The sequence below is a fragment of the Polistes dominula genome, unplaced genomic scaffold, assembly GCF_049000335.1.
Source record: "Polistes dominula isolate Pdom_NZ unplaced genomic scaffold, Pdom_raw_medaka contig_80, whole genome shotgun sequence".
Taxonomy (NCBI): Eukaryota; Metazoa; Arthropoda; class Insecta; order Hymenoptera; family Vespidae; genus Polistes; species Polistes dominula.
This window is the reverse complement of record NW_028301111.1, coordinates 3819336-3846039: the sequence shown is the minus strand read 5'-3', so window position 1 is coordinate 3846039 and position 26704 is coordinate 3819336. Positions and strand designations below refer to the sequence as shown.

The following is a 26704-nucleotide window of genomic DNA, read 5'->3' as shown; positions in this document are numbered from 1 at the left end:
CTTTATTCTTTTCTTTTTCTTTTTCTTTTTTTAAGCCGGCAATATTTAATTTCGCTCGGACGACTCCAGACGACTCTTCTTTCTCTTTCCGAATAATAGGAGGCGAGAAAAAGTATAACAAGTTTCTTTCATCTCTTAGAAAATGTCGTCGAGCAGAGAGACGCGACTACAATAAATTACGTCGACTAAATTCGATTCTTAGCTTTCCCAAAACGCGATTCTTCGTCGTCGTCGTCTTCTATAATCCATCTACCTACCTATCTACCTATCTACCTATCTACCTATCTACCTACCTACCTACCTACCTACCTACCTATCTATCTATCTATCTATCTATCTATCTATCTATCTACCCTACCTCTGTCTTTCGTTCATTATACTCTATTTTTCGTTTACTCATTCAAGGAGAACAATGAAAAGAGAGAAAACAATTTTGCAAAATATGACACACCACAAAATTTCAAATGACAAAAGACATACGCGCAGTAGTGGATTATTAAGCGATAAATTAGGTTTATTTTTTTTTTTGTTTTTTTTTTTTGTTTTTTTTTAATAAATTTCCTAAATATATTAACGAAACTGATTATTGGCTTGATCCGCCACTGCACAACACATTTCTATAAGGTACGGTAAATGAAATTGATAAAAAATACGAAAGCCTTGTAGAAAAGTTATTATAAGTTTTCCCTTCTGAACGCTATTAAGTGCAGCGTACCTTTATCTATTATGTATATGTACCCCTGCAACGAATACACACGAATGCAGATTCAATCGTCACGCACACTCTCGTATACATATTTCTTTTGTCTTTGCATATTTTCTCGTCTCTACAAACGCATATCCACGTTTAGAATCGTTTAGAAATCGTTTAGAAATCGGTGGTCTACATGGAAGCGCCCTTTGAAATGTTCTTCGCAGATACGCGATCGTAGGAAATGCTAATCCGAGTCGTTTCGCGTGATAACGCATTTTTGCTTGCTTGCTTGCTTGCTTGCTTGCTTCATTAGGCCATCGTTACGTCCTCGCGCGAATTTCGACCTCTACATTGCTTTGTACGTATATTTTTTTTTTTTTTTTTTTTTTGTTTTTCACCACCGAGAAAGACCAATTTTCTCTCTTTCTCTCTTTTTCATATATATTTTTGTCATTTGAATATGACAGCTCGGTGCAACGAGCACGCAACAGAATTGTGCGCGAAATTGTCCAATTAAAACAACAAGAGATCTCCTTCTCTTTCTCTTCCCCTCTCGATATATATATAACTTAAAGAATAATGCGATAAATCTATCGTACGACGTAGTAAGGACGCTTAAGATCGGATCGAAGATTAAACGATGTAGTCGTTCTAGTCTTATCTCAAACGTCACGAGAAATAGAAAAGAATTTACATAGTTGCATTTTTGTAGACCGGCAGTCAATAATATTTAACTTTTAATCAATCGTAAACGGTCATCGTGGTCATATTTACGGGAAATATTTACGTCCAAGTAATTACAATCGAGTTTCAAATGTTTATTAACTCATATTACTACTTCCTTTTGTACTCTTTTGTTTTTTATGAGATTTATTGTGAGATGGTCAAAAGTGAACATTCTTATTATTGTCTGCCGGAGTACAATACGTTCCAGTCTTTTCGATATGACACTGCTAAACGATCGATCAATCAATTATCGATGATACCCACGACGACGATCGTACGCGTCCATGCACGCGTGCATACATACATACATAAATATTTCACCATGTGTGTGATGTGTACTTTTTTGCGTTCTCGCATATAACACACACAACATACCTATTTTCGCGTAAAAGTTACTTATAAATAATCGCGCACGTTACGTTTGCGGGCTTCGCTAAATAATATCTATATATATACACGCACACACACACGCACACGCACGCAATACAATTATAGATTAGCTTGACATTTACCTATAGAGCCTATTATAAAGTTGTATTTTTCATCGCGTTTTCATCCAACTCTTACGTATATACCTAAATACAAAGTAAAATCTGCTTAATTTTCCGTGTGCATTTGTGTCATGTATGTCAATGCGTGCATTTCTTGTATGTGAGACCAAAGTGTACGAATGAAGTGACAGTATTATGTATTGACAATATGGTTTAGTAACATATTCGCTCGTTTATTTACTTACATACTTGACAAATATCCTACAATTAATTTCTCTTAGGCATAAATACGCTTTAACTCTTATGCACCGCTCTTCTTCTTATAGATCGTTTAACGTTATCGTGGAAAAAGTACATTGTTAATAGTAATAGTTGGAGTAAAAGTAGTAGTGATTGATTAGTAGTAATAGTATAATAGTGGTGTAGTAGTAGTAATAGTAATAGTAATAGTAATAGTAATAGTAATAGTATAGTAATAGTAATAGTATTAGTATTAGTTTAGTAGTACCGGTATTAGGAGTAATAGAATGAATCAGCAGCAATAGCGATAGTAGGAAGAATAATGGGAGCGATAGCAGGGATAATAGTTGTGACAGTAGTCGTAGTAGTTGTTGGTAGTAGTAGTAGTAATAATAGCCGATAATAGCGTTATTGGATAATTAATAGTATTAATGATGAAAAGATCATTAATACCATTCGTCGTCATTCGACCTTATTCGTACGAAACAAAAGAGTCTAAGAGAACTAAAAGGAAAGGCTTTTTAAAATACGCGTTTGCTTGTTTATATGTGCGTTTTAAAGGATAATATTTCTTCGAGTCTCTTCTGTAGCAGATCTATCGATCGTTTCGGCCCGCGAATTCGATCGTTCCTCCCTTCAAAAGGCACGAGAAAATCTTTCATTACTTCTCTGTATGCGTATGCATGCATATCTATATAGATACGTATATATATATATATATATATAATCGTAAAAAAAAGCACATTCAAACGAATATGTATATATAAATGTACATAATATATTATAATACGAGGTAAAAAGATCCAAACTGTTAACTTTTTGTTCTTCTTTTCTTTTCTTTTCTTTTCTTTGCACATATCAGTCGATAAAGGGTGGTTGATTAGGAAAGAACGATCGACGTCGCTGACAGTTGCGATGAGTTAGTTGCGATGAGTTTTCTTATTACAACAACAACGTATATATGTATCTATGCATGTACGCACGCACACGGAAAAAAACTACCTTTATGTATATTATGTATCTAACGGAGGAACGAAAAGATTGGGCTACGTTATAATTTGGCACAGATCAGACGGAATACCTTCTCTCTCTTTTAATCGACACCGACTTTGAAACAAAAAAATACGAAAAAAAACTTATTAACAAGTTTATCAATGCGTATGGATATACATATTCGTGTAGATTTTTCTTTTTTTTTTTTTTTTTTTCCAGGGAAGGAGAATGCGTATGTCTCTTGTTAATTGATACAAATCTTATCGGATGTTAAACTTACGAGAGTGCATATTTTGATTCTATTTGTTGTCGTCTTCTTTAAATCATTATTTTTTAGTAATTAACTTTCGTTTTCTCTCTTACACGCACACACACGCGCGCACAGATGCATTCTTTCTTCTCTCTCTCTCTCTCTCTAGAATAATCATATTAATATCGAGAAAAGAAATGAAAAATATTCGTACGCTTTATCTACTTTTTTTTTCTTATAATCGCAGATATATCATAGAAAAAAAACAAAAAACGCAAATACGTTTGTATTATTTACGGACACGTATACGAGGTGTGTATTAATTTAAAAACAGTCACGAACTTTATACGGGCTAATAGAATCGATGATTATTTTTGTCGATGAACGTACGCCCGGAAATGATATTCGATATTCAACAATAGTCAATTTTCTTTCTTAATAACAGGTAGATACTTAGGTACGTGTTAACTTGCACGCTCTTTCCTTACCTTAGATTAACAACTATGAACTATGAACGAATGCGTGCACATTCTAAAAAGAATGAACTTTGTATATATACAAAAGTGTACCGCCTCGCGAAGAATAAGTATTCTTATCGTAAAAAAATCATCTTACTTACTAATAAACTAAATATATTTATCGAGAATTTTTCATCTTCGGACGTAAGTACATACATTTATAATGAATTTAAAAAACAACAAACAATTCTATAGTTTAGAATAAATACATAGCGCGATACATAGTAATAATAATAAAAATAATGATGCTGATGATGAGGATGGTGATGATAATAATAATAATAATAATAATAATAATTGTAAGTTTAATGTATGAAAACTTTAGATATATATATATATATAAAACAGTAATGCAACAATTAATTTACTGTAGTTAATTATAAATTTTCTTATCCCTTTGTTATTTTTGTAGTTTGTCCGCTAAAGGAAAAAATGATGCGTGTTTCATATACATTCATTTGTCAATGTATAACACAAATAAAAAAATGACACAATCGATAAACTCCTAGATAGAATATAAAGTATTTGCTTAAAGGAAGATACTCGTCGTCGATCGAATGATCAATTATAAAGCTATATCAATTTTCTTCTTTTCTCTCGTTCAAACGATTTCTATAAGCCCGTAAGAAACTTCATAGAAAATTTATATACACCCCGTATATATCATATAAATAGACGGTACGAAAATCCTTACTTAACTAGAGACACTGCTGCAAATAGATACTCGTCTTAAAGCTAAAAGAGAAAAAAAAAACAAATGAAATCCTCGTGTATCCTTTTATTCCCCTCACAAGCCAGCCCTCTCTCTCTCTCTCTCTCTTTCGCACGCACTTGTACACACAGGCAAGCAGATGCAACAGAGCATCATCCGCTTGTTCTATTACTAGGAAACCAGGAAGAGAAGGAGGTGGTTAACCGGTAACCGTGGGAAGGGCGTTTTTAAGGATCCTTCGAGATTCGGACGACGCAGAAACGAGGATAGAATAAAGTATGTACAAAAAGAAAAAGAAAAAGAAAAACAAACAAGAAAAGAAGAGAATAGAAGAGAATAGAAGAGAAGAGAGACGATTCAACGACGAGGATTTTTTCTTCGATCTTTGCTCGATCTGGCCCTCTAATATTATCCAACAAAATCTTGAATTTATCGTCGAGACGATGGCATAACTACGAACCTCATTCTTAGGAACATACGTACACATTAACGTCCAATTATGGTAGGACTACGTACTACGATGAAGTCCTTCGCCGCGACCACATTAATAATAATACAGTAATAGTAATAATAGAATGAATATGAATAGAATAATGAATACGATCATTAATATGAATAAATGAATAAATGAACAATAATAATAATAATAATAATAATAATAATAATAATAATAATAATAATGATAATAATAATAATAATAATAATTAATAATGATAAAGTTGAATCGTGACGAAGCACGAGTCCTTATTAAAAGGCGAGAAAATAAAGGAAGAAGGTCTTTTTTCGAGGATAGATTTGCGTCGCGATTAACTACTCAGTGCACGGTAGAACGCGCGAGTAGGGTGGATCACGAGTGTTTCACGACAATAACGCCGGGCCGTTGTTGGGCCTGTTGTTGTTGAGCTTGGAACTGAAGAAAGTTGTTAACGTCGTTAGCATGAAGAAGTCGTTGCTGTTGGTGGTGTTGAAGTTTCGTCGTCGTCGTAACAGTAGTAGTAGCAGTAGTGGTGCTGTTAGCAGTAGTAGTAGTAGTGCTACTACTACTACTACTACTACTACTAGTCGTCGTCGACGTATTACTACTGTACGACGTCGAACAGTTTGCCGTCGTTGAGTTTGACGAATTTTGATTTGCCAAAGGTATCGTCGAACTTTGTTCGCTGCCCGTTGTTGTTGTTGTTGTTAACTGTAAACTCGATGTCGAAGTCGAGTTCGTAGAAGAACACTGGTTAATCGTAGACTTGTTTGTCGTCAATGCCAATGGCTCGTTCGTCAATGCCAATGGTTCGTCTCTAAAAAGATGGTCACCTTCGAGATGGCGAATTGCCTCGACGATCGTTTCCAAATTTTGTCGGGACGTATTTGCGAGATAAAGCCTCGCTTGTGGTGTGCCATCGTCCAACGAGTTAGAAGACGGCGACGGTAATCTACGAACAAAAATCAACCAATTTATTTCCAATCATAAATATTTCATTTGTTTTCGTTTTTTTCTCTCTCCAATTTACCTTTCGACTTCGACTTTGGGTTCTGCCTTCATTGCAGCCTCGAGTACGCTTGGCAATCGTTGTGGTTCCGCGGGAGGCGAGAAAGGTCTGCTCGGACTGGTCGTGATATATTGCGGCGAAGCACTTTTAAAATCAGCATTAGATGAGCCATAAGTAACGCGACTCGACGAGGAAAAGGAATCAGCAGTAGTTTGTTCCTCCAAACTCGCAAACACTGGATTCTGAGCGAAAGCGACGATTTTCGGACTGCTCGGTCTGGATTCCTCTTCTTTTAACAGTTCCTCCGTTGGTACCACCAAATCACCAGTGGGTTGAGGAGACAACGGAGGCGAGCTTGGTTCGGGACTCGACGTTTCTACTGTTTGAGTCGAACCCACCGCTGGTAATGACATAACCGATACCACTTGCAATGCTGCAACAGCTTCTTCGGTTTCTTGATTCATGATGTTGTCCGTATGTTCGATTACCTAAATGCAATAATAGGAAGATTATAACTTAACGTCAAATGGTGATGAAGTTGAAAGCCTAATAGCACTATTAGGCTTTACCTCGTGAGGTTGATACGCTATCATCTGATTATCTCGAAATCTTTCCGGATACAGTTGAATCTGAAAGGCTCTCATCTGCTTCTCCAAATGCAGTCTTGCGTGACGTTCTCTCTCCAACTGTCGTCTAAGCTCGACGACCTCGCTGCTGCTAACAACGGAATGGCCCTCCGTTGTCACAGTAATTACGGAAAGAGGCTCCGGGGACATACTGCCCAATCCTTCGTCGCCGCTCTCGCTTACGTGCACCGGTAAACTTACAACAACTCCTGTAAACATAACGACGTACATACGAGTATAAACAACAAATCATCTAATATTTTCAAACTTCCTACTCCAAATAGAATAATTTACCTTGATTATCAGGTTTACGCTTCTTTATAGGTAAATCGCCACCTTCGTGTTGATTTACTAGTCGTTTCAATTGACAATTTTGTGACAACAATTGTGTTTTTTCTTGCTCTAATTGGTAAATATATTCGGCAGTCTGTTGAAGTATCGCTGCCTGTAACAACAAAAGAGATCCATATGTAACAACCCAATGTTTCATTATTAATTTAAACTAATCTGAAATTTCAGTGGGAGAGGGAGCACGCTAAATGATCGCCATTGGCGATTAATTGAACACCTAAAAAGACACGTGTCTGTAGTACGCGTAGTATATACCAGGTACCAACCAAGGTACAGGTGGTGATTCTTACGCACTATATTCAACCTGTACAGGAGTACATAGATAGGGACTTCCTGTTTACGTGAAAGAAGTTTCAAAGGTTTCATCAGACGATAGTCTCAGATGCGTAGTACGCACGCACGAATCGATAAAAATGGCTAAAGGGTCGAAAACATAAAGGGCCAGTTGACACCGAATGGTAGGAAGGTAATGGAGAACGGGAGGACGGGTGCACGGCTAGCACCTGCCGACAGGTGGCTAACGAGAGCCAGATGTCGATACGGTGTCGATACGGTGTCGATACGGTGTCGATACGGTGTCGATACGGTGTCAAGTTAGAACTTTTATGTTAAACAAATCTCCAACACATATTTGATGCAATATTTTGATCGGTATAAGAAGCGCGAGGAACAGAAAATAAGATAAAACTAAAGACGAATATATTTTCTGCTCGATCAGAGTTACGACGCACGTGCCGAAATTTCGTTAACACCGTTCAGCAAAGGGGCCAAGGTCGTGCCATGCTGCTTTCTAAGAAATCGGTTTGCGCTTGCTACTTCTATTCTAACGAAAATTTCTACCTCGCGATATAGTTGGAAGAGAAACTACTCTCTCCCAGCAAGATCATTCCGTGTTGGGTTCTTCTTGTTGCGCAAGCGATGGCGGCAGCGGCAGCGGCAGCGGCGGCATTCCAAAGACCGGACACGATGTGCAACACGAAGAGAAAAAATATCTACACGGTTAACCGACCTAACGCGGGTATTATTCTCATCAAAATTCTTTCTTTCTCTCGCAACGCGTCATTTGTTCATATCGAATAACACAACTCTAGGAATATCTCAAATAATTTGGTATTAAAGAAAAATCTACGAGTTATTGTCATGTAATGCAGAAAAATAGGAGACGCATAAAATAATCATTTTCGAATTCCTCCAGAAACTTGTCATTTCGCAATTATTCGTAAACTCGTAGTTCATTCCATGCAACAATACTTTTACAACAATGCTCATTAAAACTTCTTAACAAAGTGCAAAGTATTTTACAATAGACTGGAAATATAAAGATGATATTTTTTAAATACATAATGTCATTTGTAAAGAACAATTATTAGGTATGAAAGATTGGAGCGTAAATTTGAAAAAGTCTGACGGCGACGATGCGGCATTCGAGACAACCGCAAGATTGCGGTAATATGTCGAGAGAATTCCGTAAAACATCTCTTCTTAACGAAGCACGTAACTAAATAAGGTTCACAGAACTCCAAGGAATTACGAATCTATTAGGAATCTATTAGGAATCTATTAGGAATCTATTAGGAATCTATTAGCTTCCCATAATTTTTCTCTAATTTGTTCAAAGCATTTTTTCATTGCAATTGACAAAGGCTTCATTAATCATTAAGGCGATCATTAAGGCGAGCAACAAAACACCTGCAATTGCATAACCTCGGGGCCTTGGCCGTGAATCTAATGAATTACCTAGGGTTTTTCCGTGGCAGATTCTACGCTCGCTGCCGTTATCGGTAGACATCGAGCAACCAATCGGATTCGATTACGCGTCGTAAGACGTAATAGAAGAAAGGCGTCTCATAGATGGAACCCGCCATTGCTTAGTTTGCTTAAACTTATCTAGTCTCATCGCGTTGCGTCTGTGCTACCCAATATAACGTATGTCACTCGCGAATTATTTATTTTAAGTTGAGATTGATTTTGACGTAGCTAAGAACTTAAGTATTCGATGTGAAATAGAAGGACAAGGACGACGGAGCTGGAGAACGTGCTCGTCGTCGTCGTCGTCGTCGTCGTTTCTCCGCGAAGCAGAGTCAGTGGACTCGTCGACGACCCTGACCTTGCCTCCTCTCGGACAAGGACAGCGAGATATGCGAGAGCCAGCAATGCGCGACGATACCGCCAACGCCTAAAACCCCTTCCTCCAGTCTTGTAGGAGGTTGCCATATCAACCATTCCGAATTTTGGTTTGTTACATCATTTACTTCTGAACAAACAAAATGAAATTACCAAGCCCTCGAAAAACTCGAATATCCACTGCTATTTCCAAACTATTTCCAAACTATTTCCAAACTATTTCCAAAACCCGGACCATTAGGGGACATCGCAGGTATATGATTTTGTGAAGAAAAAAGCAAATGCGATTGCCGAAGAAAAAGAATGTATTTTTGTTGGACGATGTAATTCGAGCTCGATGCTCCCCGATCAATGTTCTCCAGGCAGGCACGAAAATTCCAGGGTTGCTAGATAGCTCGTCGCAACATCGTGCCGCGCCCTAGTGGCGAACAAACGTGCCAACTTGGAACATGTAGTAGAGGGTGAGGATACAATTGCTTGCAAAAGAAACTAACTTTTCTTTTATAGTAAAAAACACAATATGGCAACGTAATCGGGTGTTAGCGTAAAGCTAATAATAAAACAAGAAGAAATAATAGGATGTATCTTGACAATTGTTTTGTATAAAATCGTCTCCAATGCAAAATGGTTAAATGAAATCATTTGGAAAGGTTGAGGGTAGTGTTTGAGATTGGTGGGTAGCGTTGCAGCAACATTGGTCTCGGTATAGCATTCGAAGATTCGTCGATAACGAGAGAAGAGTGGGCGGGAGAAGTACGTTCCTCTCGTGGAAATGGTAGAGGGAGGAGCAGTAGTAAAAGCTGAAAGGTGGGGTGGGCGGGTAGCATCGATAGTACTATAAAAGGTGATAGTAGTAGGTGCTTGTAATTCTCCCGAGTGGGAGGAGTGCGCGCACACACAGATCTTGCTTCCTTGCCAAGAGTTTCTAATGAATGGTGGATCGTCGTCGTCGTCGTCGTCGTCGAAACGGGGCAACGCCCTGTCACCCAGCTGACTCGAGTGGACTAAAAGCTCCAGTCAAAAATCTTCAAAAGACACATTTTCATTGAAATTCCAATTTATCTATTCTCTCTCTTTCTAACAACATACTTGACTCGATGCATTCTGCAAGAAACATAGATGACTTAAGAAAAGGGTAAACAGGGACCAAAATTTTTGATAGAAGAACATATCATTGTTATCGTTGTTGCTGGTTGTACAACCCTAAAGAATTCCTACATATCGAAGCTGTGTCAGAAGTGGTGCATTCGAGATACAAATATATCTGAGGAAAACAAGAATGCAATTGAGTTTCCGCGGTAGAACAGTAAAAGTGTGACGTCACGCCCAGCTCATGTGGCACTTTAGTAGGGAGAGTACTAAATGAGCGAGCACCTGGCGAAGGCGCTGCAGTCGCGTAGTAGTAGTAATTGTAGTAGTAGTAGTAGTAGTAGTAGTAGTAGTAGTAGTAGTAGTAGTAGTAGTAGTAGTAGTAGTAATAGTAGTAGTAAGAGTAGTAGTAAGAGTAGTAATGTAGTAAGGGGCGTCGCGTCGCCCGGGCGAGTGGAATATATCGATCGACGAGGGCTCCCTTTCTTCCCAAAGAGAACCACCACGCAAACGATGACGTCACGCGCACCGTCAGCTGCTACTCCACCAACTACTCCCTGCGAGTGATCCTGTAAACCCCGGCGGCCCTGCTTTTCCGCCCTTTCCAGAGGAGATAGGTCGGGTTCGATCGTGCGCTCCTATCCCAAAAGCAAAAATCTTCCTACACTCTTTCCAACTATTATTTCTAAATTATTCTTGTGAAGAACGAAGAAATGGAGAATAGGGCAGCACGAAGGGCGAGATATGATTTTTGTCGTTACGTCCATATAGCGGAGCCTACCTCAACTCGTCATCTATCTTTGTTCCGGAAAAGCGCGCGTAACGCAAAGGCGGAGGTGGAGACGGAGACGGAGGTGGAGGCGAAAGCAAAGGCAACGGTGCGGCCATTTTGATCTCCGCGAGAGACAGGAAGTTAACACTACGATGTGTATGCGTACTTGTCTGCCTCCGAGCGGAAGTTGAGCCAGACGAAGCAACTCCTCCTACGGGAGTCATTGTCTCTAGTACAGTGGTTTTCAAAGTATCCTCCTAAACGCGCAAGGAGGATGCGTTAGAGTTCGCGCTTGAAAATCTTTCGATCGGGTTTGAAAACCACTGTTGCGACGCTAGGAATTCCTTCTACTCTCGTTGTACCCTTCCGCCTAAGCGTACTATTACATTGAGGGGACGCGCTAGATAATAAAAGTTTGCTTTCACAAGGAAACCTATGCGGCGACCGCGCGAAAAGTCCATTCACCGATTAAATAAGGAGCATTTGTTAATGCTTATGATTGCATTAGCCACTTGATGATCCATTATAAATGATGATTGTCAAATAAAAACGAATAAAAGATTGTTTTTAAATATAGAAAATAAAATGCATCATCGGTCAGGCGATTGTTCTGCTTCCTGTGACGTATCGCGTAACTTGGATTGAAGGAGATACTCGATTTGCCTGGTACCACCAGACACTGACCGTTTCCTTCGCGAGCATGCACTAACACCACTACCACCACTACCACCACCACCACCACCACCACCTATCTATGCAGATATTCGCATACATAGAAAGTATGACGACGCGTCAGAAGGACGGACGACCGTAGCGCGCACGGATTCCACCACGGATTCCACCACGGATTCCACCACGGATTCCACCACAAATTCCATCACGGATCGCCTACGTTTCTTAGCTTTTCCTTTTCCTTTTTTATCCTCTATAATGAACATACATTCATTTGCAACGCTAGGATCTATTTTATCACAATTTATTTCTTCTACACTAGCAAAGCAAGATTTTTATTACCGTGCATTATCTCTAAAGTAAAGAGAGATAATAGATAAAGATCGATTGCCGAGCATCCTAGAGTTGAAAAATATTTCGAGAAAAAAGAATTTTCCCCTTTCCGATGTTCTTTAACGAATGAGGTTTACCTTGTTCGCATTCCATCTAACTTCTTTGCGCATACAATTTACATAAACTTAGCGTAAATCGAAAAAGTAAAGCTTTAGTAAGAACTAAAGCTTTTATTATAGCTACTACGTGTACATATGCGCACAATAATCTTCTATCACGACTATAAGAAGGTGAGTTTACGTTACGCAAAGGAAAAGAGAGAAGGGAGTTGTTGGATTGCTCGCGCGAGCATGACCCGCGCAACGTTCCACTCTTCGAATGCCACGTTGGATCCTCGTCTTCGTCGTCGTCGTCGTCGTCGTTGTCGTCGTCGTTGTTATCGTCGTTGTCGTTGTCGTTGTCGTCGCTAGAACGTGAGAGAGAATAAAATAGAAAATGACTTTGTTATAGCCTTCTGCATACCTACGTCATGCGACGATGCTAAAAATAATATTGCATTGAGTGTACGGAGTACATTAGAGTAGTATAATAAATGTTGCTGCTCTCTCCCTATCTTTTTAAAAGTTGTCTTTTTAAAAAAGACATTTTGATGAAGAAGATTTTTGCCAACGTCCTATATCCCTATACGAATTTGATTTCCTCGACTTCCGGTAGTTTATCGTCGTACATGGCCATAATAGAAATTACACGCGGTGGCTCGCGATATTGGATGATGGCCAGAGCGACGGGAAAGGGTTAAAGTCAAAGTTACGAGTACGAAGAGCGCGTTATTCGTTTATACGCCGCTCCTAACTCTTTGCTTCCTGTAAAAAACAAACATATTTCATTTTTACATGTTTTTTTCTTTTAGAAATTTAGTTAAAAATAATTAATATGCGCAAATATGAGATCAATTGAAATCCTTCCCGTGAAGTACCTGAAAGATACTTTACCTTTCGACAACGGTGAAATATAATATATCGGAGTGAAACTCGATAACAGATCGCCTGAAAATAACGTACTTGGCCTGCCTGCCATACGATCCCACACACATTTTTCTTTTTTATTTTATAAACTATCCTTAACCATGAGAAACTCGCATATGCTCCTTCTTTCTTACTGTTCAAAAATAAACAAAATGGAGAAAAAAAAAAAAGAAGAATAGAAGATGTTGGTTGATTTATATAATCTATACAACGGCAAAAGGTTGGGGAAAAATGATTAAGCAATATCTTGCAAACGTCATTAATAATAATTGCATTAATAATCGGACAGAACGTTAACGACATCGTAATTACGGGTCGCAGTTGATTATAATTGTCTTTAGACGTAAAACGTGTTCGTGCTAATACATACTTAATTATGATCGATGGCGAGCCTATGCACACGCCTATATTCCTAAGTATGCGTGACCCTTCGCGTCTGCACTTCTACCCTCTCTCTCTCTCTAATCGGGGGTGCGTGTTCTCTCCCAATTAACGATCGAATGCAAACCGTTCAAATCTTTCGCCAAGGACAAAATGATAATATTTATCTATAATCTAATTAGAATATATAAGGAAAGTAAATGACTCCTTGCGGCAGAGGGTCCACCACGTTGTACACCTAAGGTAACTGACCAGTCGTAGAGTTTACTTACGCAATTCTTTACGTTTACGTTGGCTAACCGGCTTTACTTAACTATTTTCTTGACACTACACAATAAATACTTCAGTACTTCATAAATTATCTCGAAAATGGACATTTCCAAAGTTGTAATCTTTAAGAAACTTCTGCCAGCAAGTATTTGAAGACCTTATTAAAGAACGTTTTTGGTCAAACTGTAGAGTGGCATTACTCTTTAAGAGAGACGAAGTACACTCGAGAAGGACCATTAATTTCGAATCCAATTAAAAAGATGGCGATCCAATTAAAACGTCGCTGGATAGGCGTATAGTAGAGGACGAGGGGGAGGAATGGCATAGTGGAGTAAAATTTTCATTAACGAAAGTGTATGCTTGCGCACGCGCCTACACGTACGAGGATTTTACTCGAATCGAGTGGGTTAAGCGTCGAACAGGCGTGTCGAACAGGCGTCGCGAACAGACGTCGAACAGACGTCGAACAGTGGTTCTCCATGCAATTGTCATTCAACTCTGAACATCTAACTGATATCTCGTTGACAGTCTTTCATATATATAATATAGGGTAATATGTGTAGTATGAATAATCGTAATGATCGTATAGGAAGGTAGAAAAGAAAGGGAAATTTGAGAACTACTGGTAGTTGGTATCGGGCGTCATCCGGTCGGTTGGTTGGTCGGTCGGTCGGTTGGTCGGTCGGTCGGTCCGCTTGTTGTACTACTCGAGAGAAGATGGAGATAAAAGTGGGGGGAGATAGGGGGAGGGGGTAAAACTAGCGCATGCCGTGTACAAAGTCGCGACTACGCAATATACTACTACGATGCCGTACTTGGCGTACTACGCCGCTTCGTCTCCGAAAGAACAGGTCGTCGACTCGTATCACGACTCACTGACACGATTTTCCCATTCTTTCTTTCTCCCTTTCATTAATTAACTCAATATCATTTATAATTTGGTTCAATTTCGTCACGATACTAGCTAAATTGCATTCCCAACCATAAACGAAGATAAATCATTAGATCATAGCAATGCGTTGGGATGAAAGAATACTCGGAAAGATTGATTCGAAAATGTCGGTCAAACGTTCCCACTGTGTTCTCGGAGAGAAAGAAAACACTGGAGAAATCGAGCCCAAAGATCCTTTTAAAAAAGGCCAACGTCCCGCCCTTTCCACATTCTTCGAATCACCATCATACGAGAGACCAAAATTTGAGATAGAACAAAAGAAAATGGAGATAATTATTGGTCCATTCGATATTTTGCAGGACGTATTTTGCTCGTCTCTCTTTTTCAAGCTCCTCCCTCCTACTCATCCCTTTTGATATCACCAAGCTAACCAGCCAGTCAGTCAGCCAGCCAGCCAGCCAGCCGCCATCTACACCGCCTCTTCTTTCACCTCCAACATCGTACACATTCGTAACCATGGCGATATTGATCGAGGTAGCGAGCAAGCAGGCAGGCAAGCACGCAGGCAAACAGGCAAACAGGCAGAGAAGAAGCAGGCTAGTCGGTTGCTTGCTTGTTTGCTTGCTTCCTTCCTTCCTTCCTTCCTTTAAGTCTACCAGAAACTCTGGCAGAGTTTGACAAGACGTATCAAAAGATCCCCCTACTGACCGATCCAAACTAGTCTCAATATATATTTTATTGATCATCTAAATGATATTAGAAAGATGATAAGATCTAGGGAGGATCGGTTAATCCACCAGGGACAATGAGTAACATGCACTCACGCGTACCTAGGGACAAAGAAAGAAAAAGAGAGACGATCGCGGAGGCGCAATAGTCACAAGTATGCACACCCACTCGAACTGCATCCATTCATAAAAGTGGCGAAAGGCCGTAGCTGGGTTGGTTGGTTGGTTGGTTGACTGGTTGGCGGCTGGCTGGCTTGCTACTGACGGCCTCGGCTGCTACGCATCGACGGATACGCGTGCATATGTATGCGGAATGACTTGACGTTACACAGAGATACGTAATGCACTATATAACAATAAGAGAAAGAGAGAGAAATTGTGTGCTAATGGCCGATCGCTATCAATGCGCATAACCCCCCCCCCCGGTCGTAGTAAATTGAAACGGGCTTCCCACGAAACTGCGTGCACGCACATACAGTTGTGTTCTATGTTATTGCCCATATTGCCCATGAACGCTGAGCTTCTATACGACGACTTATTGAATCAGCTGACTTTGAAATTTCTATGCAACGTTACCCTTGATATAGAACGGATGAAAAATGACAGATGCGGGCTTCACAACACGCTGCTCTATATGTTTAGACAAAAATTCAACAAGTATTTCTTTATAACACGTTATTACTCTTTAGAGATACGAGTTTACCACAATGGCTATCATCGAGACAAAGATAGAGTAAGAGAAAGCAGACTCGAGCAAAGTCGCGTAAGGTTGAGGTTGGGATTAAGTAAAGTTAGATCGAGCCGGTAGACGACTAAGGCCTCAAAATAGCGCAGCACTCACTGTCTGGCTATGTGGCTGACTGACTGACTGACTGACTGACTGTGTGTGTCTCTCTTATGTTACTTGCGCCAGTACAACGAGCATCTCCAACTTAATCGACTTTCTTTTTTCCATTTTGAAACATGATTAACCCTTTCAGTACTCACACAAGTACACAATCATATTCAACCGCAAACATTTTCTATTCCCAAGATACTAAAAATCGATCTAATCAACATTCCAAAGGTTATTTTCTATTCGTACCACTGTAAAAGGAACTTGTATTCACTGTATTTATAAATGAGATAAAAAAAGAACAAAATTCCCTTTCTATTAATACTTGGAGCTAGCAACATTTTTTCACGATAGTTTATGTATAAGTCACGCCCGCGCGATGATCGTATCTAATAATTACTAACAGGAAGAGAGATATGTGGAGAGAGGTGGAGAGAGAGAGAGAGAGAGACGCAATAGGCGATAAGCACAAACGTACTCGCGAACTACTCGCGAACGTACGTACGACCATGACCCAAATTTAAGCTTCCTCTCTTCTCTTCTTTCATCCTACGTTCGATTCATTAAAAATTTTTGCGGAAGCTTTTGTGCAAAGTAGAACACAAATCGGATACTTCGATAGAATATATTCCTACGAAACGTAAATGAATGAATGAACATTTGAATAAAAATATATAATCGAAATTCCATGCATCCTATTACTTTCACATATCATGTTTATCGACAAAAAAAAAAATAAATAGAGGCAATAGTGATTAGTGGTGTAGTACAGAGTATAACAAATCTTATCATAGAAAGATTTAATCTATAGACTTGGCAAGTGCGAGTGGATTCCTCCGAGTGAGGAATTTGGAAAAAAGAATGACAAGAATGTGAGAAAGGGCAGAAATAGAAGAAGAAGGCACGTTCCGCTTCGTTTCTAAGAGTCGATGCGGATGTATTGTATATATAGCAGGCAGCGTATCATTAAGTCCGCACGTGAGGAAACTTGGCGCCGCGAAAGCTGGGAACGCGTGTTACGCTACGCTACTCTTTCTCTCTCTTAGTCTTACCTCCTTACTACCCCTACCTATATGCCCCTATTATCTTTTCCTTTTTTTTTTTTTTATCTTTACTTTACTTTAGATCTTGAGAAGGTGTTAAAGGAAAATTTAGGCTGGCTCGTAACTTTATTTTGAGCACAATAAGTATAGGTAAGTAAGTGGTAGACTGTCGCGTTACACGTGGAACTCTCGGTAATACTGAAAGCAATGCGAAGAAGTAGTCGTGAAACAAGAAAGGTGTACTTTTGTTTTATTTCTGTCTGGAAGGAAAATGGGTCGGGTCGAGGCGCGCTTCTCTTCTCTTCTCTTCTCTTCCCTTCTCTTCTCTTCCCTTCTCTTCTCTCCTCTTCTGTTCGCTTCGCTTGGAGAAACGACCACCACTGTTTCACTCCCGCCAAAGATCTTTCCACGAGTACGTACAAAAGTACAAACTCTGACGCCGAAAAAACGAAAGCAAGGAAAAAGTAACCGATCCCGTTGACTCAGGTCAATCAAAGGATCTCAAATAACATTTGCCACTAAACAGAAATATAATTATGCAACGATTACATATTTGTAATATATACGAAACGATCAAATCTTATTTATTTCCAACCACGTTTAACCTTAACTTTAACCTTAACTTCACCCAACAACTGCATAAATATGCAACGAAGTATTGTATTGTCTCTAAGATGAATAATGCATTATGAATTAAACAAATGCAACATCATATCTTTTTTATTCTACCATTTGATCTCTTCTTTACACGTGGTGATCAGAAATACGTGAAGTATCATTCTTTTATGATGTTTTAAATCAACAAAAAAAAAAAAACAAAAAAAACAAAGAAAAAAGAACAATCATAATAATAATGATGATGATGATTGAAATAGAAACACCATTGATCGGTGGAAGGCTATTCGAGATCTTGCTTCTCATGCAGTATCTTCCTCTCCAAACAAAGTGTTTCAATGAAATGATGAGTTGTTATGTGCATACAGTTCGAACGAACAAACAAACTAACAGGGATAAAAAAAAAAAGAATAAAAATGTTTAAAAGGTAGAGGAAGAGAACTCGTTCGGTGGTAATGAAGCTAAGTAGTAATGAAAGTTGTAGATGATTGTATAGACTTCCTCCAGCACAGATAACATATTGGAGAAAGTATTATATTATTGTCATAGGGGTTCAATTACAGGGTAAAATCAAGATATTGTCCCTGTAAGATTCTAATATGATCAATGATACCATCCGACGAGTCTTGTCTTCGATTTTAATTAACGATACGATATTGGTGGAATCGAAAAAATATCATTTTCAGATAGAAATGTTGAAAGTTTGATTGTAGGCAAGGGTACCTGAAATTTCAACGAATGGATTAGAGTTTCCTTTAAATCAACTAGCTTGGAATCAACTTACCTTGGAAAGTTTCTCGCCCTCGTGATGCGGTAGCAACGTCCTAAGAGACTGGAAACCAGCGTTGATGCTCTGCATGCGACGTCGCTCGTTGCTATTGGCGATTTCTCGCCGTATCCGCTTTTCCTGCTCCATGTGGCTACGTGGCGTGACACGTCCAACGTTATTACCATTCAAAGCAACGTTTTGTCCTCCTCCTCCTCCTCCTCCGCCTCCTCCACCTCCTGGCCCACCTCCAACACCACCACCAGCACCAGCACCAGCACTAGCACCAGCACTAGCACCAGCACCAGCACTACAAGCAACACCAACACCACCGACACCAGAACCGACACCACCACCTAGGCGACGACCTGCTGCTACCGCGTTACTCTTCGATTGTTGTCGTTGTTGCTGATTATCTGCGGCCTCGACGGCCGCTATACTACTCGTCACCGAGCTCTCCTCCACTTTCTCGATGCTACTGCAATCAAACATATACACTATAATAATCAAAGTTAGAATGAATTCAAAATATGAATTAATAAGATATATGTTGTAATAGATTAGATTCACGTAGCAAGTCTTTGCTAAAAAAAGGAATTCGTAGAAATGTGTAAAGATAACACACGCGTGCGTGTACATATACGTCGTAGGCGGCAATCGGTTACAATCAAAGAGACACATACTTGTACATATATGCATGACGATGATATAGAGAGATAGAGATAGAGATAGAGAAAGAGAGAATCGTTGCTGACGATATACGACGTTTGACTATCTCTCTCTCTCTCTCTCTCTCTCTCTTCTCTCTCTCTTTTGCTCTCTCGCTCTCTCGCTCTCTCTCTCTCTCTCTCTCTCTCTCTATCCTGGGCTCGCGTGAGTCACCAACAGCTGATGGCTGGCGCCACTCAGCTGGTTGTTACCGGTGCCCGAGCGTCGCTATCTCCAACCGTAGCGATCAGCTGCAAGCGAGGGAGAAAGACCTAACGAAAGAACGAAAAGAACCTTTGCAGGAACACGCCATATACAGGGTGTCTCGGATAACATAGAAACTCCAAGATCTATCTGTATACTTACGATTACTCTATCTAGGTCTAGTCGTTTTTTATCAATAACGATTGATAAAGACTGATACTTTCTATCGATAACATGATATATGTATCTCTGATTCGATTAGGGATATTATTTGATTGAATGCGACTCGATTGAAAAATGGAGATGGACCGAGCATAAATTTAGAAATGTGACGTAAGTCGCAATCCGATGGGCGCCACGTCGAGTCATCTGTGCTACGTCTTGTCTTCTTCATCAACCCTTTCATCATTCTTGACAGCATTTACATATAATATGAACAATTGGAAATGCAGGACATGGACAGGATATGGAGCGTGCGTGAGAGATCAACAACACAGACCTCAATGGAAATTATTTTCTCTTCCAAATAACGAAATAAGAATTTTTCGATCTACTTGTTTTTTGCAGCCGTAGCAAAATATCTCAAGACTAACATACTTAACACTCTATACAACTAGATAGCGACGTGTTATGTAGTTACGTCAGAGTTTGCGACAGGTGTTAAGCCCATTCCTAGACGAGGCCGGAAAAGTGCTAAATAAATGCGGTGCAACTGCGGGTTCAACGGCGTATGCAACGGCGTATGCAACGGCGTATGCAACGGCGTATGCAACGGCGTATGCAACGGCGTATGCAACGACGATACGATACGATACAATATGATATTTACAATGTCGATTATATTGTCAAAAATGATGATTTTCCAAGTAGGATAAATTTATGCGTGCATCGATCTATTAATTACGCATAATATTATTTAGGAATTTTCTTCTTTTTTTTTTTTTTTGCGATCCTTGTCAATAATTTAGACAAAAGTAGAAGTATATTTTTGGTCTGTATCATCATCATCGTCGTCATCATCATCATCATCATCGTTACGCATACATAAACGTTACGCGATCATTTATGATTCATGTTTTGTAGCAAGGTACGTTTTCGCTGATCACGAGCATCGCGACGATGTCAAACATATGTAAACAAGGAATCGAGCTGATGCACGATGTGTTCTTCGAGTTATTTATAAAAGTCGATTATTGTGTAAGAAACGCGGCTTTTACGTAACGCGCCGGCGGCCGATCTCGTTTCGTTTATCTCTTCTTTTTTTTCCCTTTTTTCACCAGATAAAAGGGTTATTTTCTCACTTGTCCGTTCACCAAAATTTATTGTGACCTGTGCAAGTGAACAAAATATAAAAATGAAAAAAGGAAAACGACAATAAATCTTGTTGTTTTCACCGAAAAAGAAAACGCCTACGCGCACAAACTTAGCAATGATGTAAGAAGAATGGACATTCAAAGATAGAAACAAAAAACGTTCAAACAAATTACATTTAAATATAGAATCAATGAACGGAGAGGGAAACTGGGTAGAAAAAAAGAAATGAATAAAACTAATTCGTAGAAATAAGTGTTCGTGAATCGCGATTAGGCGAACGTAATTCATAAAGTATGTAAGAGATCTCAACAAAAAAAAAATTAAAAAAAAAAAAAAGGAGCGAAGGAGCGAGACAAGAAAAACAATCGACCGTCGACTGTCCGCGCCATACTTGTTTGGGCGTGAACCCATGGCCGGCGTACTAATTCACGTCGCTTTCTCATGAGTGTACACGAGCGCGCTCGTTCATTCGAGATTTGCAAAACATAAAGGACGGGATGAATAAAAAAGAAAATGAGTAGGAGGGGCTTGTAAGGGAAGGGAAGGGAAGGGAAGGCTAATAGGTCGCAAGTGAGAGAGAAACGACGCGAATCGTCGCAGGAACGTTGCAGGAACGAAGCAAGTTAAAACGCCGGCCGGCGCGACCGGCCGGCCGGCTTCAAACAGCTGGTCATTGAGGACGGTAAACTGTTGGCTTTGCTAAAGAAGGCAATCGCGAATAGAGCCGAACGAAGTCGATAAGCGTCGTTCGAAGATACCTTGTCGTCCGCCAAACGGAATAACGAAAGAAAAAGAAAGAGAGAAAAGGGTGGGGAAAGGGAAAGGGAAAGGGAAAGAGAAAGAAACAAACTACAGGAACTTCTCGCGATAGAGACGCGTCACGCATTATATGTCCAAAGGTAGAAAGAGAGAACCGGCGATCCGGTAGTGGGAGAAAAGAAAGAAAAAGAAGGGGAAAGACGGATTGGCTAAGAGGTTCGGCAAAGAAGAACAGCCGATGGAAGGGCAGGGACGTAACTAGAGAGAGAGAGAGAAAGAGAAAGAAGGGACGCACACACGTTGGCGCGCTTTATTTCTCTTTCACTCGCTGAAGAATGTCCACCCTCTTCCCCACCCCATCCCATCCCATCCCATCCCATCCCACCCCACCCAACCAACCAAACCAAAGAGAACAATTATATATTGAATTGATTAGAGCGAGAAAGGAATGTCTCTTGAATAAAATAGTATTTGTACTCACCCGCAGAGTTCAACCTCGTGTTCTTCGGTATTTGTTTCGACGATTTCTTCAAGCAAAATTCGATCGTCAGTTGTAAAAACTGACATATCTTGAAGCGCACCGAGAATCCCGGTCCGCGACTCAACAAGCTCCCAGCAGCAGCCGCCGTTGTCGCGGTAGACGCGAGAAAACGTCGCTTCCGCCTCTTCTTCTTCTTCTTCCTCCTCCTCCTCCTCCGCCTTCTGTGCCACCTCCGCCACCTCCTCTTCCTCTTCCTCCGCCTCCTCCGCCTCGTCCACCTCCTCTTCTTCTACTTCTTCTTCTTCTTCTTCTTGTTCCTCCTCTCGTACGACGACACACTCCACTACGGACCGGAAAGAGAGAACGCGCGCGCGCGCGCGCGCACGCTCTCCTTGACACGGCGGCGAATTGTTACGCGTTAATGTCTACGCGTGATACGCGCGACAGACAAGAATGCGCTCTCTTTTTTTCCCTAGTAGCCCCTTTTTTCGGTCTTTTTATACGTTCTTGGTATTAGCAAAGAAAAATGTCAAAACGTCAATAATAAAATACGAATAAACGAGCGATCACAACTGTAGCAGCAATGCACTGATATATTCCACCATTAAACTAGTCACTAGGACGGAGGACGCGCGCTATACGCTCACACACAACGGCCGAACGCGTTTTGTAATGGCGATCTTTGGCGGGAAACAGCTGAGGGCCCCCACGACGCGTGCGAATCACTCCGCCGTTGCCGCCGCCGTTGCCGACGCCGTTGCCGCTAATTCAGGACCGTATGTAGACGCCGGCCGCATTGAGCACCCTGTATCACGATGTCTTCTCGCCGGCTTTCTTCTTCTTTTTTTAATTTTTTTTCTACTTTTCTACTATTACATGTCTCTTGATTCTTTTCTTCTTCCTTTTTTATCGAATTAACTTCTGGAAAGTAAAAAAACGTTGGTAGTAGGTATGTATTATTTGTCTACATTCAATAATAAGCGGCTTTTCTTACCGTGGTCGCATCATTGAATTTTGACATGTCGCACCACATATTACCCTTTTATCAAAACACACTAGCTGAAACACAAGATATGTCAAGGACACGACGAAATTGCATATCTCAATAGGACACACCTTCCCGTACGAAAGTTGCATCAACACAACTTGTGAACCGATTAAAGCAACGCATTGACAACGAGCGTGCGTGAGACTCTAGATGATTACGTCACCATTTGAAAATCTATTCTCTCTCTCTCTCTCTCTCTCTCTCTCTCTCTCTCTCTCTGTCTGTCTGGTAACACGAGAGAGATCCTCGTTGTCCTCCCTTGTTTCTCAAAAAGTTCGTTGGCCTGTGCTCGGGGCGACTTGCTTGCTTCATGCTACCCTGACATCGAAGACCCTTACTTCAGACCAATCCGAAGGTAGCTCGTCCCTCTCTCTCTCTCTGACACGCAAGACTAAAGGTTGGCGCCGCGTACCCCGTGTTCGCGTCTTCATTCCTTTCCTATCGTCATTCGGCCTTTACCATTAGTCAAATTCTTCGATCGTCCGACGGGAACTATTTTCACGTCGCGCAGCTTTACGCTAAAGGAATGATGCGGCCGCGCGGGAAACATCTGCCAGCTGGCGATGACTCCGCCCATAGAGTACGCCACTATCCCCACTCTGCATCATACATACATACATGGTATAGGCATATAGGTAGCCTATAGTAGGGTGGTAGGGTAATATAGGGTAGAATAGACTTCTAGAGACCTATAATCGACAGATCCTAGAATAGTGCGCTGCTATTCCTTTACTCCTATTCACGTCTCTTCCTTCCTTCGCTCCAATGCTTCCTTCGTTATCTTCTCTTGTCACGATTACACGAGGAAGAGAGTACACAGCGCCACGTAACGTAAATATCATTAATGATGAGAGCTACCGAGTACACGTGTACTCGCTTCACATACCATATATATATATATGTATATATCGTACATATAATATACTTATGTGAAACACGTCTCTTTTTCCAAGCTTTATCACGCGTCTTTCATAATGTGTTTCCCTACGATTTCAATAAAAAAATTTCTCTATTTTTCGTTAAATCTATTAATTTCGCTATTAAATATATTTTTCCTTCGATCATAAACATCGGAGCGATATCAAAATCTCGCATGGGCTTCATAGAATATGTGTACACACACACACACACACACACACACGTTTTCAATCTATTTTTAGATAATTCAATACTTCAATCCTAATCGTTTTAATCATTTTTAAATCGTTTATAATAAATATATAAGGATGTGTGAACACTTATTCATATTAGTTGTAAACAACTGTGCTACCATTTTCCTTCCTTACTCGATATACTTTTTTATTTTATCTTTCATCTTCATTCAATTAAAATCAAATGAAATATTTGTCTTCTTTTTTCTTATTACAAATATGATGTCAAGAATATCATCATTTTCTTGTTTTAAATTATAAGGAATGGTATTACACGCGAATGGAACAACGCTTACGCTATCTTATGTAAACAATGTACTTCCGTCATTATTTGCATGTTTCTTTACAATATGTGTAAAACATTAATCCTTAATCCTTAATTTATTCTTATAAAAAAGAAATATAAGTATTAATAAGCTTATAGAAGAAAAGAAAAAGAAAAGAAAAAAAAGAAAAAAGAAAGCATCAATCCGAATTAGCTTCAAATTTATCAAACCACGATAAATACTTTTATACACTATCATCGAAATATATCAACTGTATTCATATTTATTTCCCATAGAGTTTGGACTATAAGTAAAAAGAAATATATTACACTTAATAGACGATAAGTGGCTTCTTATGGGTTACAATTGTGAATACAGTTTCCGTGGTTGTAACTTGTTTGTAAATAATCGATGTTTTAAGTATGCAAAAGAAATGTCTAAAGAAGCATCAAAATATGATGTGAAATCATTTACAATAAATATCTTCTTATTTTTCTTAGACGAATTTGAAAACGAAAAGAGGCGATAGGCAATATATGTAGACGACAGCATATATGGAAATGGATTATGCTTTGTGACAAAAGCAATCGACCAAATTTCTACTTTTTAATAACGCAGCAAATATCACAGGCTGCATTTAAAATCTCTATGTATTGTAGTATATAATATAATTTACTTTGATATATTATATATGATCTATGACTTAAATTTCCCTGCACCATAATATCCTTTTACACGTGTTTCTTTTGTATCCTCTTATTGTTAGTAACATCTATTTAATGATTGCAATAATACTATGCAGTTGTTCTCTAGTATACGTTCAATAATACTCAAATATTTGGGTAATAAGTTTTACGAGTTTCTTACGAGTTCAATGAATATTCAATGAATATTTTCGGAAACTTTGCCAATTGTCAAAAAAAGCATGAAAAACATAGCTTTTGGAATCCTATTGAAAAGTTTTGTACTTTTTACAACTAAACGCATTAGTATATAGCAAACAATGAATAGAACAGAATAGAATAGAATAGAATAAATATTATAAATGTTTCGCCTTTTCCATTGTCTCTTCTCTTTTCTTCATTTCTTATTTAATAAAAAACATTTATACCTTATTATCAAAAAATTCGATAGAAATTGGATTGTAAGATGGTAGTAGATGCTATTCGATATGCTATGCATTTCCTCATTTATCCTTACAATACATTTTATAAATGTTCACAATCTGTTGAATATAAAAGAAAATGAATATATCTTTTTTTTATATTTGAATATGAACACCGTAATCAATGTTGTTAATCCTTAACTAATCCAAATGTTCTATTTAATCAATTTCGCTAGATTCTGGAAATTATTTCAACTGTAGTTTGAAGTATCCTTCTTCGTGACAAGGTTCTACAATCAATGGATAATTTGTCTCTTAGTTTATCAACAAAATTTGTTCAAATGTCAGATATAAGGTACAAGTTAAGTCGAGTGTTAATTACTACAATGTTTTGAAAAACAGTGAATAAATAATAAGAGCAACCTGTGTTAGTTACTCTGTGGTACTAAAATAGTATTTTATAAGTCAAAGCTGTGAGTTATTCTTATATTATATTTTATCTATTTTCTTTGATTCATTGTATTGACGAGTAAGTTGCGCATTAATATTGCGTACTTTAACTTGTACGTTCATACAAACGCATCAGCCAATTGGTAATAATTGTCATATGCTATTAACGGCATTCACTTAATTTTTTTCTTCTTCTTCTTCTTTCTTTCTTTTTTACCATTTGCCACTAATGTCTCGATATATTGTATTTTATTCTTAAAATAATATTTACAAACAGAAATATGGATATAACTTACATATCCTTTTAGCTATATGTACAAATGTATTATTAACTGAAATTGTAATCTGGCACAAATGAATGATTCATGTAGTCCATTTAATTATACTGACAAATTCAGATATTAATGGTATTTTTATAATCGTTATTATTTATGAAATGATATCATCATCGATAAACAAATACTATTTTGTACTTTATCATATTACATCATTATTTTATCTTATTTCACTTACTTTGTCTACGTGTAAACTGTAATACAGAATTTCTATAGTTTTTACATCATTTCATTTGTAAATTCTATTTCGGTT

At 39.0% G+C, this 26704-nt stretch overlaps 1 protein-coding gene across 2 annotated transcripts; it reads right to left on the bottom strand.

Moving 5' to 3' along the window:
* On the bottom strand, nt 1-26704 carry crp (transcription factor cropped). Of its 2 annotated transcripts, none has more exons than XM_089176635.1 (7): nt 23091-26704; nt 22097-23017; nt 18649-19105; nt 7029-7179; nt 6678-6943; nt 6130-6596; nt 1-6051 (listed from the first exon to the last, which is right to left on the bottom strand). In XM_089176635.1, the coding sequence occupies exons 2-7, from the start codon at nt 22180-22182 to the stop codon at nt 5472-5474; spliced, it is 2007 nt and encodes a 668-aa protein (XP_089032761.1). In that variant the 5' UTR covers nt 22183-23017; nt 23091-26704; the 3' UTR covers nt 1-5471. The 2 variants fall into 2 exon arrangements, with proteins under 2 accessions (XP_089032761.1, XP_089032760.1); XM_089176634.1 differs by having other exon boundaries at nt 18649-19108; nt 23091-23747.

What these genes read in the sequence shown, in the direction of transcription:
- crp (XM_089176634.1), bottom strand. Translation starts at nt 22,182, where the DNA reads ATGTCAGTTTTTACAACTGACGATCGAATTTTGCTTGAAGAAATCGTC. An exon ending in GCGTAAACCTGATAATCAAG is followed by an intron (nt 6,944 to 7,028) that starts GTAAATTATTCT and finishes TTATGTTTACAG; the next exon opens with GAGTTGTTGTAAGTTTACCG. An exon ending in CCCAAAGTCGAAGTCGAAAG is followed by an intron (nt 6,052 to 6,129) that starts GTAAATTGGAGA and finishes TTTTGTTCGTAG; the next exon opens with ATTACCGTCGCCGTCTTCTA.